This window comes from Salvelinus alpinus, chromosome 30, assembly GCF_045679555.1.
Source record: "Salvelinus alpinus chromosome 30, SLU_Salpinus.1, whole genome shotgun sequence".
Taxonomy (NCBI): Eukaryota; Metazoa; Chordata; class Actinopteri; order Salmoniformes; family Salmonidae; genus Salvelinus; species Salvelinus alpinus.
Genome location: NC_092115.1, coordinates 32,781,014 through 32,797,204, shown reverse-complemented (window position 1 = coordinate 32,797,204; position 16,191 = coordinate 32,781,014). Strand labels below are relative to the sequence as shown.

The 16,191-nt window shown below is 42.0% G+C and overlaps 1 protein-coding gene across 12 annotated transcripts in view; it reads right to left on the bottom strand.

The window, feature by feature from the left end:
- Window positions 1-278: 278 nt before the first annotated feature.
- Window positions 279-16,191, bottom strand: part of LOC139560628 (dystrobrevin alpha-like) — a 39,846-nt gene continuing 23,933 nt past the window's right edge. For 6 of the 12 annotated variants that reach the window (XM_071377565.1, XM_071377564.1, XM_071377569.1 and 3 more), the window contains 11 exons: window positions 12,729-12,816; window positions 12,266-12,366; window positions 9,377-9,490; window positions 7,902-7,998; window positions 6,741-6,761; window positions 5,879-6,038; window positions 5,600-5,689; window positions 5,424-5,508; window positions 2,171-2,300; window positions 2,013-2,051; window positions 279-1,886 (listed from right to left, as the gene is read on the bottom strand). In XM_071377565.1, coding sequence (XP_071233666.1) covers window positions 2,034-2,051; window positions 2,171-2,300; window positions 5,424-5,508; window positions 5,600-5,689; window positions 5,879-6,038; window positions 6,741-6,761; window positions 7,902-7,998; window positions 9,377-9,490; window positions 12,266-12,366; window positions 12,729-12,816 — 904 coding nt within the window. In that variant the 3' untranslated portion in view covers window positions 279-1,886; window positions 2,013-2,033. Of the gene's footprint in view, window positions 1,887-2,012; window positions 2,052-2,170; window positions 2,301-5,423; window positions 5,509-5,599; window positions 5,690-5,878; window positions 6,039-6,740; window positions 6,762-7,901; window positions 7,999-9,376; window positions 9,491-10,938; window positions 10,958-12,265; window positions 12,367-12,728; window positions 12,817-16,191 lie in introns of those variants that run through there. The other 6 variants (XM_071377567.1, XM_071377570.1, XM_071377574.1 and 3 more) reach the window with 3 other exon arrangements.

The following is a 16,191-nucleotide window of genomic DNA, read 5'->3' as shown; positions in this document are numbered from 1 at the left end:
CAGTTTTACAAAAGTATGAGTGCAATGATCTCATCTAGCAATGGTTGTCTGCTTTTTTTTGTTCTAGCTGGGATGGTATGTGATGAATTAGTGAGCTGTCAGCAGTAAACTAGTGTCAGATAATAAATGTGGAGCAGTGAACCAAGCCTATGGGAATTCATAGTGCTAGCCCAGAATCCAAACTGATGTGCTCCATTTCACCATTGTTTCAGTTCATTCCAGGCTATGCAGTGCCAGGTGCCTTTCATAAGTGATGGAAAAAATAAGCAAGAAAGAGCTCATAGAGACAACATTCTCATGTTGTGTCAATTCTTTATTATGCATCATCACCAACATGCAAAATCACTGATATGAACTAGCTCAAAAATCATACTACATATATTTCACACATTTATGATTTAAAATTGGCTTGCACCACTTCTTTTAAAGTGACTGGGTAACATTTTACACACACTGAGCTCAGGTATCAAGAGTGTGACTGTGAGCGTCTTTGAGTGTATGTTTGAGAGAGATTTGTGTGTGAGTGAGCAGAAAAACGCTAATAATTTGGTCAGAACATTTAAATGACAAAGCAACTTCAAAATCTATGGTAAGACAGTAGATATTGATTCTGAAACATGGTAAACAAACAATGTTCTCCGTTCTTGCAAGTGTAAACCTTTGAATCTGAAGTGCTATGAACAATGTTTTCCATTCTATTCTTCTTTAAGGTATTGTACTTCCTACTCCAATTTCATGTCTGTCATCACATCTTTAAATCTCAAGCAGGTATTAATAAAATAAACTCAACTATAACTCTTCATCAACATATAGCTATTAGTTAACTAAATCCCTCAGTAGACAATAACACTTTCCAGCATCAGAATTATCATAGGTTCAGCTTGTTCTTCCTATACGGTCTCATTCGCTTAGTATCACCTACAGGCTCAATACACCAGGTGGAATTCAATTAAATATGCAACGTGGCAAACACAAAATACAGAAGATATAAATAACATTGTCCTTCTGCCACAAAGTTCTTACTAATAGCTAGTACTATTAACTACTAGGCAATATTTATGGGTGAATTAAACAATGTGATTTTGACAGTGATGAACATTTACATTTTAACAGTGGCAGAAACAATGTTAGCGATATGTTGCATTGAAGGTTTGTCTGTACCCCATCCAAAGGTGAGCTAGGCTAATCAGCTAAGGCAGTGCACACAATATGAGATATGTCAAAAGAAATACATTCTCTGACAAGCCACTCTTTCAATTGGTTAAAAGCAAAGATAAAAGGTCAAACAACACATACAAAAGCCAAACAACACCAGTAGTTAAAAATCCTTGGACTGGTAGGCCAACCTGGTCATAGGGGTCAGACATACTATAGCTAACCTCTAGGTTATAGACAGTTGTGCCTCAGTTTACACATCAACCAGGTTAATATTTGGATTCAAAAGCAATCTCACTGAAACACAACGGCCTGGTTTGTCCACCATACACCTACAACATATACTTGCACAATTCTTCAACAGCTCTTACCTAAACATAATATGATTCAAAATCAACAAATAATTCCCAATAAAGTTACTTGATTTTATGGCACCGGTGGTATAATAGACAGCTCTGCTGTTATATGATCTCTCCATATCAGTTCACAGTATTCACTTAAATATGCTGTTGGTTTTAAAAATAGATCTTTACATAATATAACTATGTATTCTATTGTTGGATTTAGCAGTGTCATAACTTTGATCCTTCCTTCCTGTCACTTCTTCTTCAGCTTGACTTGGAGATCATGCATGCGCGTGGACCATCATCTCCTCATAAGCCTCTCTGTGCCTTCTCTTCTCATCCATCTTCCAGTGTTTTTCTACTTTTGTTGCTTTGCATATTGTTTACCTGTTCAGAGGATAGGGAGTTAAATACTCTGCCCATCTGAGTTGGCATATAGTGTAGTGAGAAACAATATATTTCAAATTGTGAGAAGAGGTAGAAGACGACAGAGAAATGAATTAGGCTACTTACCACAAAACTGGTTCAACATGGTCATTGCTGCAATGTCACCTGTATGACACCAGGAACATAGCCAAGACAAAGAGAGAAGATTTCAAAGAATAATATAAGAAATATGTTTTGTAATGCACTACTTCCCCTCATTTTAAATATATTTAACCATAGCTCACCATACGGGTTTTCTCTTGCTCCTGTCTGTGTTTTAGTAGTTCCTCCATCTTCAGCTCATCCTCCAGCACCTGAACCAGGTCGTTCTCATAGCACTCCTCCTCAACTCCACCAGTGTTCCTGCCACCAACACTATGGAGGTACATCCAACATTACCATACTAAAATCTACTGTATATGATTGCGCAGCCTTTATAGATTCCTAGATTCCTAGATCTGCACCAGTGCTTGACGTGGACTGAAATAGGTGCCAGTACTCATTTTGGGTGCCGGTACCATTTATATTCAGGTGCAGGAACCCCTCAATACTTTTGAGCTAATATTCTATTTGAGGTGCAAGAACTCAGTTCCGGTGAGCTTCTGCCCAAGTCAAGTACTGATCTGCATACTGCATACTGCATACTGCATCAAATCATACTTTATTTGTCACATGCGCTGATATACAACAAGTGTAGACCTTACCGTGAAATGCTTACTTACAAGCCCTTAACCATCACTGCAGTTCAAGAAGAGTTAAGAAAATATTTACCAAATAAACTAAAGTAAAAAATGTAAAATAATAAAAAGTAACACAATAACATAACAATAACGAGGCTATATACAGGGGGTACTGGTACTGAGTAAGTGTGCGAGGGTACGTACAGTTTAGTTTAGGTAATTTGTACATGTAGGCAGGGGTGAAGTGACTATGCATAGATAATAAACAGCGAGTAGCACCAGTGTACAAAACAAATGGAGGGGTGTGGGGGTCAATGTAATAGTCCGGTGGACATTTGAGAAATTGTTCAGCAGTCTTATGGCTTCGGGGTAGAAGCGACTGGAGTCTCTGACAATTTTATGGACTTTCCTCTGACACCGCCTATTATATAGATCCTGGATTGCAGGAAGTTTGGGCTCTGAAGCGCCTTACGGTCAGACGCCGAGCAGTTGCCATACCAGACGGTGATGCAATCGGTCAAGATGCTCTCGATGGTGCACCTGTAGAACATTTTGAGGATCTGAGGACCCATGCCAAATCTTTTCAGTCTCCATAGGAGGAAAAGGCTTTGTCATGCCCTCTTCACGACTGTCTTGGTGTGTTTGGACCATGATAGTTTGTGGGTGATGTGGACACCAAGGAACTTGAATTTTCGACCCACTCCACTACAGCCCCGTCGATGTTAATGGAGGCCTGTTTGGCCTGCCTTTTCCTGTAGTCCACGATCAGCTACTTTGTCTTGCTCACATTGAGGGAGAGATTGTTGTCCTGGCACCACACTGCCAGCTCTCTGACCTCCTCCCTATAGGCTGTCTCATCATTGTTGGTGTTCAGGCCTACCACTGTTGTGTCGTCAGAAAACTTAATGATGGTGTTGGAGTCGTGTTTGGCCACGCAGTCGTGGGTGAACAGGGAGTACAGGAGGGGACTAAGTACACACCCCTTAGGGGCCCCCGTGTTGAGGGTCAGCATGGCAGACACTTTCGTTGCCTAACCATACCAACTGGGGGCGGCACGGCAGCAAGTCCAGGATCCAGTTGCAGAGGGAGGTGTTTAGTCCCAGGGTCCTTAGCTTAGTGATGAGCTTCGTGGGCACTGTGGTGTTGAATGCTGAGCTGTAGTCAATGAACAGCATTCTCACATAGGTGTTTCTTTTGTCCAGGTGGGAAAGGACAGTGTGGAGTGCGATTGAGATTGCGTCATCTGTGGATCTGTTGGGGCGTTATTCAGATTTTAGTGGGTCTAGGGTATGCGGGAGGATGCTGTTGATGTGAGCCATGACCAGCCTTTCAAAGCACTTCATGGCTACCGAAGTGAGTACTACGGGGCGGTAATCATTTGGGCAGGTTACCTTCACTTCCTTGGGCACAGAGACTATGGTGGTCTGCTTGAAACATGTAGGTATTATAGACTCAGTCAGGGAGAGGTTGAAAATGTCAGTGAAGACACTTGACAGTTGGTCCGCGCATGCTTTGAGTACACGTCCTGGTAATCCATCTGGCCCCTCAGCTTTGTGAATGTTGCGGATGCGGATGTTGCCTGTAATCCATGGCTTCTGGTTGGGATATGTACGTACGGTCACTGTGGGGACGACGTTGTCGATGCACTTATTGATGAAGCCGATGACTGAGGTGGTGTACTCCTCAATGCCATTGGATGAATCCCGGAACATATTCCTGTCTGTGCTAGCAAAACAGTCCTGTAGCGTAGCATCAGCGTCATCTGACCACTTCCGTATTGAGTCACTAGTACTTCCTGCTTTAGTTTTTGCTTGTAAGCAGGAATCAGGAGGATATAATTATGGTCAGATTTGCCAAATGGAGGGCAGGGGAGAGCTTTGTATGCATCTCTGTGTGTGGAGTAAAAGTGGTCTAGAGTTTGTTTTCCTCTGGTTGCACATGTGACATGCTGGTAAAAATGTGGTAAAACGGATTTAAGTTTGCCTGCATTAAAGTCTCCGGTCACTAGGAGCGCCCCTTCTAGGTGAGCATTTTCTTGTTTGCTTATGGACTTATAGATTTGGTTGAGTGTGGTCTTAGTGCCAGCATCGGTCTGTGGTGGTAAATAGACGGCTATGAATAATATAGATGAGAACTCTCTAGGTAGATAGTGTGGTCTACAGCTTATCATAAGGTACTCTACCTCAGGCGAGCAATACCTCGAGTCTTCTTTAATATTAGACAAAAAGACACACACCCCCACCCCTCGTCTTACCAGACGTAGGTTCTCTGTTCTGCCGGTGCATGGAAAATCCCGCCAGCTCTATATTATTTGTGTCATTGTTCTGCCACGACTCGGTGAAACATAAGACATTACAGTTCTTAATGTCCCGTTGGTAGGATAATCACAATCGTAGGTCATCAATTTTATTTTCCAATGATAGCATGTTAGCAAGTAGAATGGATGGCAGTGGGAGTTTACTCGCTTGCCTATGGATTCTCAGAAGGCAGCCCGATCTGCGTCCTCTTTTACTCTGTCTTTTCTTCACGCAAATGACCGGGATCTGGGCCTGTTCCCGGGAGAGCAGTATATCCTTCGCGTCGGACTCGTTAAAGGAAAAAGCTTCTTCCAGTTCGTGGTGAGTAATCCCAGTTCTGATGTCCAGAAGTTATTGTTGGTCATAAGAGATGGTAGCAGCAACATTATGTACAAAATAAGTAAAAAAATAAGTTGTAAACAATGCAAAAAAAACTAACAAAATAGCACAATTGGTTAGGAGCATGTAAAACGTCAGCCATCCTCTTTGGCGCCATCTATACAATGGCATACTGTATTTACCGTGGTTTAGTGGTCATCTGTGCTAGAAGATCGGAAGTGGGAGAGGAGACCAGTTCCATGTTGCTCTCTGTCTCACTTCCAGCCTCTGAGGGAGACAACACAGCGTTAAAATGTTGCAAGGATGAGCAAAGTATACTTTCAAAAGTCAGATAGAAACAGTGAGACTATAGTATCACCTGAATTGAGCTCTTTAACCAATGAAGACATGGTGTTGGTGATGGAGTCAGCAGCAACAAGAAGGTCATTTCTCAAGTTTCTCCTGGGGCCTGGAGATAGAACAGAGCCTCTGTGAAGACTGCGGCTCTCCAGAACCAGAGTAGGCCAATCCACTCTCATCTGTAAAGTTGTGTATGTGTGTGTGTGTGTGTGTGTGTGTGTGTGTGTGTGTGTGTGTGTGTGTGTGTGTGTGTGTGTGTGTGTGTGTGTGTGAGTGAATACATGCACGTGTGTATTACCCTGAGCGAAGGCCTCCTGCACGTCTCCTCCCACACCCATGAGTGAGTCCTGAGGGGTGTGAGTGGGTGTGGTGCCAGCAGACTCTGACTGGGTTGGCATGGGGATGGGCCGGCTGACTGCGTGGCTGGGGGATGAGCGGGGGGAGCCAGGCCCCTGAGTCTGAAACAGGAAGTAGGGGTTTTAGTGTGACTCTAGGTGTCCCTTCCTGTCACTGTTTCAGTGGTAGTATTTGTAGTAGTAGTAGTAGTAGTAGTATTAGTAGTAGTAGTAGTACACCAGTGCAGTAACAACCAGTGATTATCTTGATCAACATTGATCTATCTAATGTTGGTGGAGCTATTTTTATACTGAATGATTCCGTTATGAATCTCTATAGGTCTGTATGGGGAAAGTAAAGTGGGGATTGTAGTTTCAAGGTCCTAATCATCATCACTGCTTAAAACCTCCAAGAAATGTATGTTATCATTCCCATATGTCAATTACAATGTTATAAGACTCAGTAATGGAGCAAAAAATCCTCAAGTTCAGACCAGCTGTGCTGAAAAAGCTGTTAGGTTATGCATATAAAAAAAATATTCAAAAAAATACATCCATAATTGGTGAGCAACAAACATTGCACACATGCCATAATGAATTGTAAGTTCATTTAATAGCACTTTTCATTAAATCAAAATTATCTAAATATTTAACATGCTGTTAGTTCAACTGACTGCTGCATTTTCATTTCCAATGAGAGCTGATCACATATTGTCAGCAAAACCACAAACAAACAGAATATATTCACATTCATTTGTCCCCAAGTCTCTTCACATCTCTTTGAAAGAAGCATTAGTTATTTTTAGGTTTTACAGACAGACTTACAGCTTGCTTCCTTTCCTCCTCCTGTTAAGAAAAAATGTTATTCATTTACCGTCCCAAAAAACACACAATAGCATAATCATTCAATGAAGACAATTTCTTTCACATGTAAAAACCTATTGGGATTTTCTGCCTAGGCCTAAAGCAAGTCTGATGCTAGCATGCTAATGCTAGGTAGGGCTAACTGGATTTGCATTGATCCTTTCAGTTGAGTAATTCGATTGATAGCCTTACCACTTAAGCCAGTAGAGTAAGCAGTTTATGTCAGAATTCTTAAACCCCTTTCTCTATCCATTATTGTTGTGACTGACTCTCCGGCTGAATATTATCCTATATACTGTTTTATTATGTGAAAGTGATGTTGATTGTATATTGTCAGTGGTCATAATCCACTGTCCTTGGGTAGACAGACCAGAAGAAGGTCTGTTAAATCATATATCTCGATATCTTAACATGGAAGAAACTGGGGAACACAAAGTCATTTTTGATAAAGACAGAGTTATGGGCTATGGTCAGAGGATGAGAAGGGAAGACCTGTCAAGACCAGAGTAACGCCTCAGGATTTACTAACACCAGGGAAGTTCCTTAGTGAAAGTTGAACAAGTGCGCCCTCTAGTGGGCAAATAATGAAACGTGCATTCTATTTTCTCTCCTCCCCAGTCCCTCCAGGATTTAGCTGGAGGGATATTTGTGGGCAGAAATGCTTGATTTTGCAGCGGCTATTCTGATATTTAGCATGGTAATATGCAATGATTTTGTCCAATTAATCGCAAAAAATGCGCTGACGAGGGAACGTTTGTTGACGTTTGACTTGATTGAACCATATTGGCCCAGCGTCGTTAGGGTTTGGCCGGGGTAGGCCGTCATTGTAAATAAGAATTTGTTCTTAACTGACTTGCCTAGTTAAATAAAGGTTAAATAAAAATAAAAAAATGTGGTAAATGTGCGCTGAATGGTTGAAATTGCGAGCCCTCTTTTTGTACTGCGCTGCAGGGCCAGTTTTATGCAGAAATAGTGCGGTGATTGGTCAAATTTTCAAGCCCTCGCAAATACATTTGCAAAAATGTTGCGATCACAGAATCGCGATTTCTGGAGGGGACTGAGTAGGCCTACATTATAGTAGAAATGAAACTGTATTGCATGCACAGTGCGTTTCTTACGCACCTTCAGCAGCAGCATCAGCTGCTCCAGCTGTACCATGAGTTCCCTGCGACTCTCCTGCAGAGCAGACATCCTCTGCTCCAGCTCATCTTTGCGTTGCCTGGTTGAGGAAAAACAACAATAATATATATATGTACCCACTACATGACCAAAATATGTTGACACCTGCTCATCGAACATCTCATTCCAAAATCATGGGCATTAATATGGAGTTGGTCCCCCCTTTGCTGCTATAACAGTCTCCACTCTTCTGGGAAGGCTTTCCACTAGATGTTGGAACATTGCTGCGGGGAGTTGCTTCCATTCAGCCATTCATTAATGAGGCCTGGCACTGATGTTGGGTGATTGGTTCTGGCTCGCAGTCAGTGTTCCAATTCATCCGAAAGCTGTTCGATGGGGTTGAGGTCAGGGCTCTCTGCAGGCCAGTCAAGTTCTTCCACACCGATCTCAACAAACCCTTTCTAAATGGACCTCGTTTTGTGCACGGGGGCATTGTCATGCAGAAACAGGAAAGGGCCTTCCCCAAACTATTGGCACAAAGTTGGAAGCACAGAATCGTCTAGAATGTCATTGTATGCTTTAGCTTTAAGATTTCCCTTCACTGGAACTAAGAGGCCTAGCCCGAACCATGAAAAAGAGCCCAAGACCAAAAAGTGCTCTTCACTGAAGATTCGCAGTTTTGTCTCACCAGGGGTGATGGTCGAAGTTGCGTTTATCGTCGAAGGAATGAGCTTTACACCGAGGCCTGTACTCTGGAGCGGGGTCGATTTGGAGGTGGAGGGTCCGTCATGGTCTGGGGCGGTGTGTCACAGCATCATCGGACTGAGCTTGTTGTCATTGCAGGCAATCTCAACACTGTGCGTTACAGGGAAGACATCCTCCTCCCTCATGTGGTACCCTTCCTGCACGCTCATCCATACATGACCCTCCAGCATGACAATGCCACCAGCCATACTGCTCGTTCTGTGCGTGATTTCCTGCAAGACAGGAATGTCAGTGTTCTGCCATGGCCAGCGAAGAGCCCGGATCTCAATCCCATTGAGCACGTCTGGGGCCTGTTGGATCGGAGGGTGAGGGCTAGGGCCATTCCCCCCAGAAATGTTAGGGAACTTGCAGGTGCCTTTGTGGAAGACTGGGGTAACATCTCACAGCAAGAACTCTCAAATCTGGTGCAGTCCACGAGGAGGAGATGCACTGCAGTACTTAATGCAGCTGGTGGCCACACCAGATACAGACTGTTACTTTTGATTTTGACCCAATTTCTGTTCGTCACATGTCTGTGGAACTTGTTCACTTTATGTCTCAGTTGTTGAATCTTGTTATGTTCATACAAATATGGACACATGTTAAGTTTGCTGAAAATAAACGCAGTTGACAGTGAGGACATTTCTTTTTTTGTTGAGTTTATATGCACACATTTAAATGTCCATTTACATGGTAAGATTTTTTTTTTTTAAAGAAACTTGATATGGGTCTACCTGAGAAGACGTAGCTCGGCCAGCAGAGTGGGGTTCTGTTGGGCGGTGCCCGTTGGCGGCTGGGAGGCCTGCTCGTGCTGCACTCGCAGGCGCTGGATCTCTTGCAAGATCTCTCTGTGATACACACGTACACACATGCCAGTTGAAGCTAGTATATCACATATGTAAACTTTCTGAAGTATAACTGAACAAAAATATAAACGCAACATGTAAAGTGTTGGTCCCATGTTTCATGAGCTGAAATAAAAGATCCCAAAATGTTCCATACGCACAAAAAGCTTAATTCACTCAAATGTTATGCACACATTTGTTTACATCCCTGTTAGTGAACAATTCTCGTTTGCCAATATAATCCATCCACCTGACAGGCGTGGCATATCAAGAAGCTGTTTAAAATGATCATTACACAGGTGCACCTTGTGGTGGGGACAATAAAAGGACACTCTAAAATGTGCAGTTTTGTCACACAACACAATGCCACAGATGTCTCAGGTTTTGAGGGAGCGTGCAATTGGCATGCTGACTGCAAGAATGTCCACCAGAACTGTTGCCAGATAATTTACCATAAGCCGCCGAAACTGAGGAGGAGTATTTCTGTCTGTAATAAAGCCCCTTTGTGAGCGAAAATTCTGATAGTCTGCGGCTGGCTCCCCAGGGGGTGGGCTTGGCTCCTAAGTGGATGGGCCTATGCTCTCCCAAGCCCACCCATAGCTGCGCCCCTGCCAAGTCATATGAAATCCATAGAATAGTGCATAGAATAATCCATAGAAATCCATAGAATTATTTATATATTTAAATTGAATGATTTCCTTCAATGAACTGTGACTCAGGAAAATCGTTGAAATTGTTGAATGTTGCATTTATATTTTTGTTCAGTATGGTTTTGTTTTGTGCAATTCAGATGGTGTGTTTTGGCTTACAGGTGGGGGGTCTAGGGACGGCAGGTAACCTAGCGGTTAGAGTGTTGGGCCAGTCACCAAAAGGTTGCTTGTTTGAATCCTCTAGCTGACAAGGTGAAAAATCTGTTGATGTGCCCTTGAGCAAGGGACTTCAACCTAATTGTTCCAGGGTCGCTGTTGATAATGGCTGACCCTGGCCGTGAACCAGTCTTAGGGGGAGTTGGGATATGCAAAAAACAGATTTCCAGTTCACACATGCATATAATATACAAACTTGTACATGTGTGAAATAGGACATTTCCTAAGCACCAAATTATTATTATTATTATTAACAGCTAGCTTGACTACATTAAGTCTACCACAACCACATCAAGTAATTTGACTTGCTGTCAAATATTTCTGGTACTACCATGAAAACAGGGCTACAGCCAAGGGCTGTCACTAGGGTTGGGAAGTATACCATATATACCGTATTCCTCAGTATTTTGAAATGCTCACGGTATGATTTTCAATACCGTAGAAAAAATGTGTGGTTTGTTTTTGAATACATTTTGAAATTTGTACTTTTTAAATAAATACCTGCAGTCAACTTGTGCATTAATAGATGAAGCAAATCGCATTTTTCATTTCACCTGTTAGATAATGTTTTATCATGAAGCTTACCGGTAGTTCACCAAAACAGCTGTTGAGCCAGTCACGTGTGGTTGTTAACAAAGAAGCAAAACAGAGTCATATTCCTCTGCAGCGCAAGTTAGTGAGGTGATCAAGTTAAACTTGTATGAAATTGACTGTTTGTCAGCTATATATCTTATCGCTATTAAGTTACCAAATAACTATTTAAGATGTACCAAATAAATTCTCTCCAGCTGCGTATTTGGTTTTCTAACTTGCTAGCCAAGGGGCTAATGTTACCTTGCAAGATCAAGCTTCTTAAATCTTGGTAATAGTAGAGACAATCCACTCCTAGCTTGACATCCCTGCCATCTTATATTTGTTTTGTGTGTGCAGCAAACTGTGAGTAAGTAGCCTTTCGAGAATCTTGAATAACTTTATGAGCTCGTTAGCATTTACCTAGCATCCACTATATACTTAGTATTTGTTAGCATCTGGTTAGCTTTTTGGTAACTGAATTCTTGGGGGCTTTTTTCCTATGCGCCCGGCCCGCCACAGGAGTCGCTAGAGTAGATGGGACAAGGAGATCCCGGCCGGCCAAACCCACCCCTAACCCGGACGACGCTTGGCCAATTGTGCGTCGCAACATGGGTCTCCCAGTCATGGCCGCCTGCAACACAGCACGGTATCGAACCAGGATCTGTGGTGATGCAGTGCCTTAGACCGCTGCGCCATTCGGGAGGCCCATTGTTTGTTTTTTTTAACATTGAGAGAGAAAAAAATAACACCCCATGTTGCATCACCGGTATGAACATGTATAATCGTGTAACCGACAATTATGGACAATAACTGAAAAAACGTCACAATCGTAATAATACATTCATTTTAAAAGAAGGGGAGTTCAACTTTATATTCAAGTAGATATAGTTTACCCAATAGCAGTTTAATTTGTACAAGTGGGTAAAGTTTGGTGCCATTCTGCTCATTTTACGAGCAGAACGGCACGGTCGGGAGGATAAGCTTAATTTCCAAAAGTTCCAAGCGGTCAAAACCATTCATCAAAGCTGTGTTGTTGCATTTATTAGTGGCGTAGCTAATTTTGAAAGATGCATTACAAGTTCAAAACAATTATGATGACAATTATGATAATAACCGTGGCTATTTGCATGACAATTGACTGTTACCCAAAATTCCGTAATCGTCACAGCCCTACTACAGCCTATTAGAATAACTTGCGATCACAGCTTGTGTGAGAAGCACATGGGGTAGAACATTATGTAAGTTATCACCATTCTTGTAATTTGGCACGATTGGCAGGGTTGGAAAAAAGAGGCGAACAGAGAGAGAAAAGCGAATTAAGAGGGAATCCATCCCTGACCTGTTTTTGCTCTCCAGCTCGGCAATAAGCTGCCTCTGCTGCTTGTTGGCGTCCAGAGAGAAAGAGATGTCGTTGGGGACCCTCTGCTGCTGGGCTTGTTGCTGTAAAACACAGAGACACGTGACATTATCATGACATTACCATAACACACAGAGACACATGACATTATCATGACATTACCATAACACACAGGGACACATGACATTATCTACTGTACTGAGGTTAATCCTGCTGATGTTATTTCCTTATTCAATGCTACTCATAAACCACCACATATGCTTAGGGGCACAAGTTTTTCCTGACTGGGTGACCTGACTCAGGGCCCACGCTCAACTTTTATCTTCAGAGACAGGCAATTGGAACAAAATGTGTATTTGTGTTGTGCACATAAAGATGTCAGGTGTTTTCATGGTGTTTTCATGGTGTTTTCTCCCTCTATGCCCTCAGATAGCATGTGTCTCACCGCGGCGGCTGAGTCAGAGGCCAGTCTAGCAGCATAGCGGGCGATGAGACTGTGCTCTTCATCCTGGTGGTTACTGCTCTCCAGCAAACTGTTTACAGGTGGAAAGAGGAGAGGAGACAGAGTCACACTTCCACCTACATATTTACCGCAGCCAAATATAAAAAGTAGTTCTGTACTTACTTACATTACTGTATATACATTGGGAAAGAATATTTCATGGGAATTTCCTCATGGAAATGATAATTGGAACAGTGTATCTTTATGATTGTTTAGTTAAGTATAATGCACAGTATTTACATGCAAACACTGGTAGTTTGTTTGTCAATTGGTGATGCTATTTAGGGACAAATCATAGCCATTTTGCCAAAGCCTTAAAGCAGCTAGATACCAACGCGCGCGCACACAAACACACACACACACACACACACACACACACACACACTATACGCACTAAAGAACAACATTAAGCTTATACAAATGCTAAGGAAGGTAACATGCAGTTGAAACTGTAAGTATTTTTCATCTGCAGAAAGATCTCTAAGATGATACTACTGCACAGAGTCAAGAGACGCGGAGGCAGCAGGAGAGAGGAACAGCAAGGACTAAAGCAGATGATTCCTACAATCTTAGCACCCTTACAAAATAGTCCATTTGGATGGATACTTCAGTAAACGGTCAGTAGCTTCCACTGGATAATTTTGTTAAGGTCTGAGTTTCCTTTCAGAGAAAAGGAACAATTCCAATACTGTAGAAAACTTTGAGATGTATTGTACAGCATTTATTGCAACTCATGAACGCACTAAAGTCCAAGAATCGAAATCCAATCAAACTATTTAATGTAACGGTCCAAGTTGTTCTAATAGAGGACCAACATAAACACACAGATGTTCTCTGAAAATAACTGACTACTGCCACTTATCAAATTAAAGGAAAAGCAGCAAATTCTAAGCTGTCATCAAAAGCACATTAAAATGACAATTCTAGGGCAGTAAACTAGATTTTTACTATGTGAAGAGCAAAACAAATGCAACTTTCTACAGCCCTGTAACATCTTAATGAGCAAGACAATGTTGATTTAGCCTTCAAAAATGATTGCTAAGTAGCACAACAGCTGGCAAAAGCATTATGGTGTATGAAAAAAGTGTTACATTTTCTAATGGCTTAGCTACATTACTGTATGTCAGCTGTTAAAAGACAAGTCAATGGTTTGTGAATAGACATTCTTCATTTATTCTGCTTGACGTGAGTAGTGTATGCAGTATTAAGGCTTGTAGCTCCAATTAATAAAGGGAGAGCCGTGCCAGGGGTGGTGTAAATACAATGTGAATACAGTGGCTTCAGAAAGTATTCAAACCCCTTGACTTTTTCCACATTTTGTCGTTGCAGCCTGAATTTAAAATTGATTACAATTAGACGTTGTGTCTCTGGCCAATACACAATACCCCATAATGTCAAAGTGGAATTATGTTTTTATAATTTTTTACGAATTAATTAAAAATGAAAAGCTGTTTTCAGTCAATAAGTATTCAACCCCTTTATTATAGCATTCCTAAATAAGTCCAGGAGTAAAACTTTGCTTAACAAGTCACATAATAAGTTGCATAGACTTTGTGTGCAATAATAGTGTTTCAAATTGCTATATATTTTTGGGGGGTTTACTTTTACCCCTTTTTCGTGATATACAATTGGTATTTACAGTCTTGTCCCATCGCTAGCAGCCGGAGTCAGCTTGCAGGCGCCCGGCCCGCCACAAGGAGTCACTAGACCGCAATGGGACAAGGAAATCCCAGCCAGCCAAACCCTCCCCTAACCCAGACGATGCTGGGCCAATTGCGCACCGCCTCATGGGTCTCCCGGTCACAGCCGGCGGTGACACAACCTGGGATCAAACCAGGTTGACCGTTGCGCCACACGGAAGGCCCTTAACATGATTTTTGATTGACTACCTCATCTCTGTACCCCCTCAGTTGAGCAGTGAATTTCAAACACAGATTCAACCACAAAGACGAGGGAATTTTTCCAAAGGCACCTATTGGTATATGGGTAAAAAATGCAGGCATTGCATACATCCCTTTGAGCAAGGTGAAAATATTAATTACACTTTGAATAGTGTATCAATACGCTACAAAGTTACAGGCGTCATTTCTAACTCAGTTGCCGGAGAGGAAGGAAACCCCTTCAGTATTTCAGCATGAGACTAATGGTGACTTTAAAACAGTTACAGAGTTTAATGGCTGTGCAAATGGCTGTGTAAAACTATTCCAAAACATGTGTTCTGTTTGCAATAATACAAACTGTTACGTTTGGAGCAAATCCAACACAACACATCACTTAGTACCACTCTTCATATTTTCAAGCATGGTCGTGGCTGCATCATGTAATGGGTATGCTTGTCATCAGCAAGGACCAGGGAGTTTTTTTAAAGATAAAAATAAACAGAATAGAGGTGCAAGGAAAACCTGGTTCAGTCTGCTTTCCAATAGACACCGGGAGACAAATTCACCTTTCAGCAAGACAATGACCTAAAACACAAGGCCAAATATACACTGGAGTTTCTTACCAAGATGACATTGAATGTTCCTGAGTGGCCTAGTTATACAGTTGAAGTCGGAAGTTTACATACACCTCAGCCAAATACATTTAAACTCAGTTTTTCACAATTCCTTACATTTAATCCTAGTAAACATTCCCTGTCTTAGGTCAGTTAGGATCACCACTTTATTTTAAGAATGTGAAATGTCATAATAATAGTAGAGAGAATGATTTATTTCAGCTTTTATTTCTTACATCACATTCCCAGTGGGTCAGAAGTTTACATACACTCAATTAGTATTCGGTAGCATTGCCTTTAAATAGTTTAACTTGGGTCAAACGTTTCAGGTAGCCTTCCACAAGCTTCCCACAATAAGTTGGGTGAATTTTGGCCCATTCCTCCTGACAGAGCTGGTGTAACTGAGTCAGGCTTGTAGGCTTCCTTGCTCGCACATGCTTTTTCAGTTCTGCCCACAATTTTTCTTTAGGATTGAAGTCAGGGCTTTGTGATGGCCACTCCAATACCTTGACTTTGTTGTCCTTAAACCATTTTGCCACAACTTTGGAAGTATGCTTGGGGTCACTGTCCATTTGGAAGACCCATTTGCGACCAAGCTTTAACTTCCTGACTGATGTCTTGAGATGTTACTTCAATCTATCCACATAATTTTCCTGCCTCATGATGCCATCTATTTTGTGAAGTGCACCAGTCCCTCCTGCAGCAAAGCACCCCCCAACATGATGCTGCCACCCCCGTGCTTCACAGTTGGGATGATGTTCTTCGGCTTGCAAGCCTCCCCCTTTTTCCTCCAAACATAACGATGGTCATTATGGCCAAACAGTTCTATTTTTGTTTCATCAGACCAGAGAACATTTCTCCAAAAAGTACAATCTTTGTCCCCATGTGCAGTTGCAAACCGTAGTCTGGCTT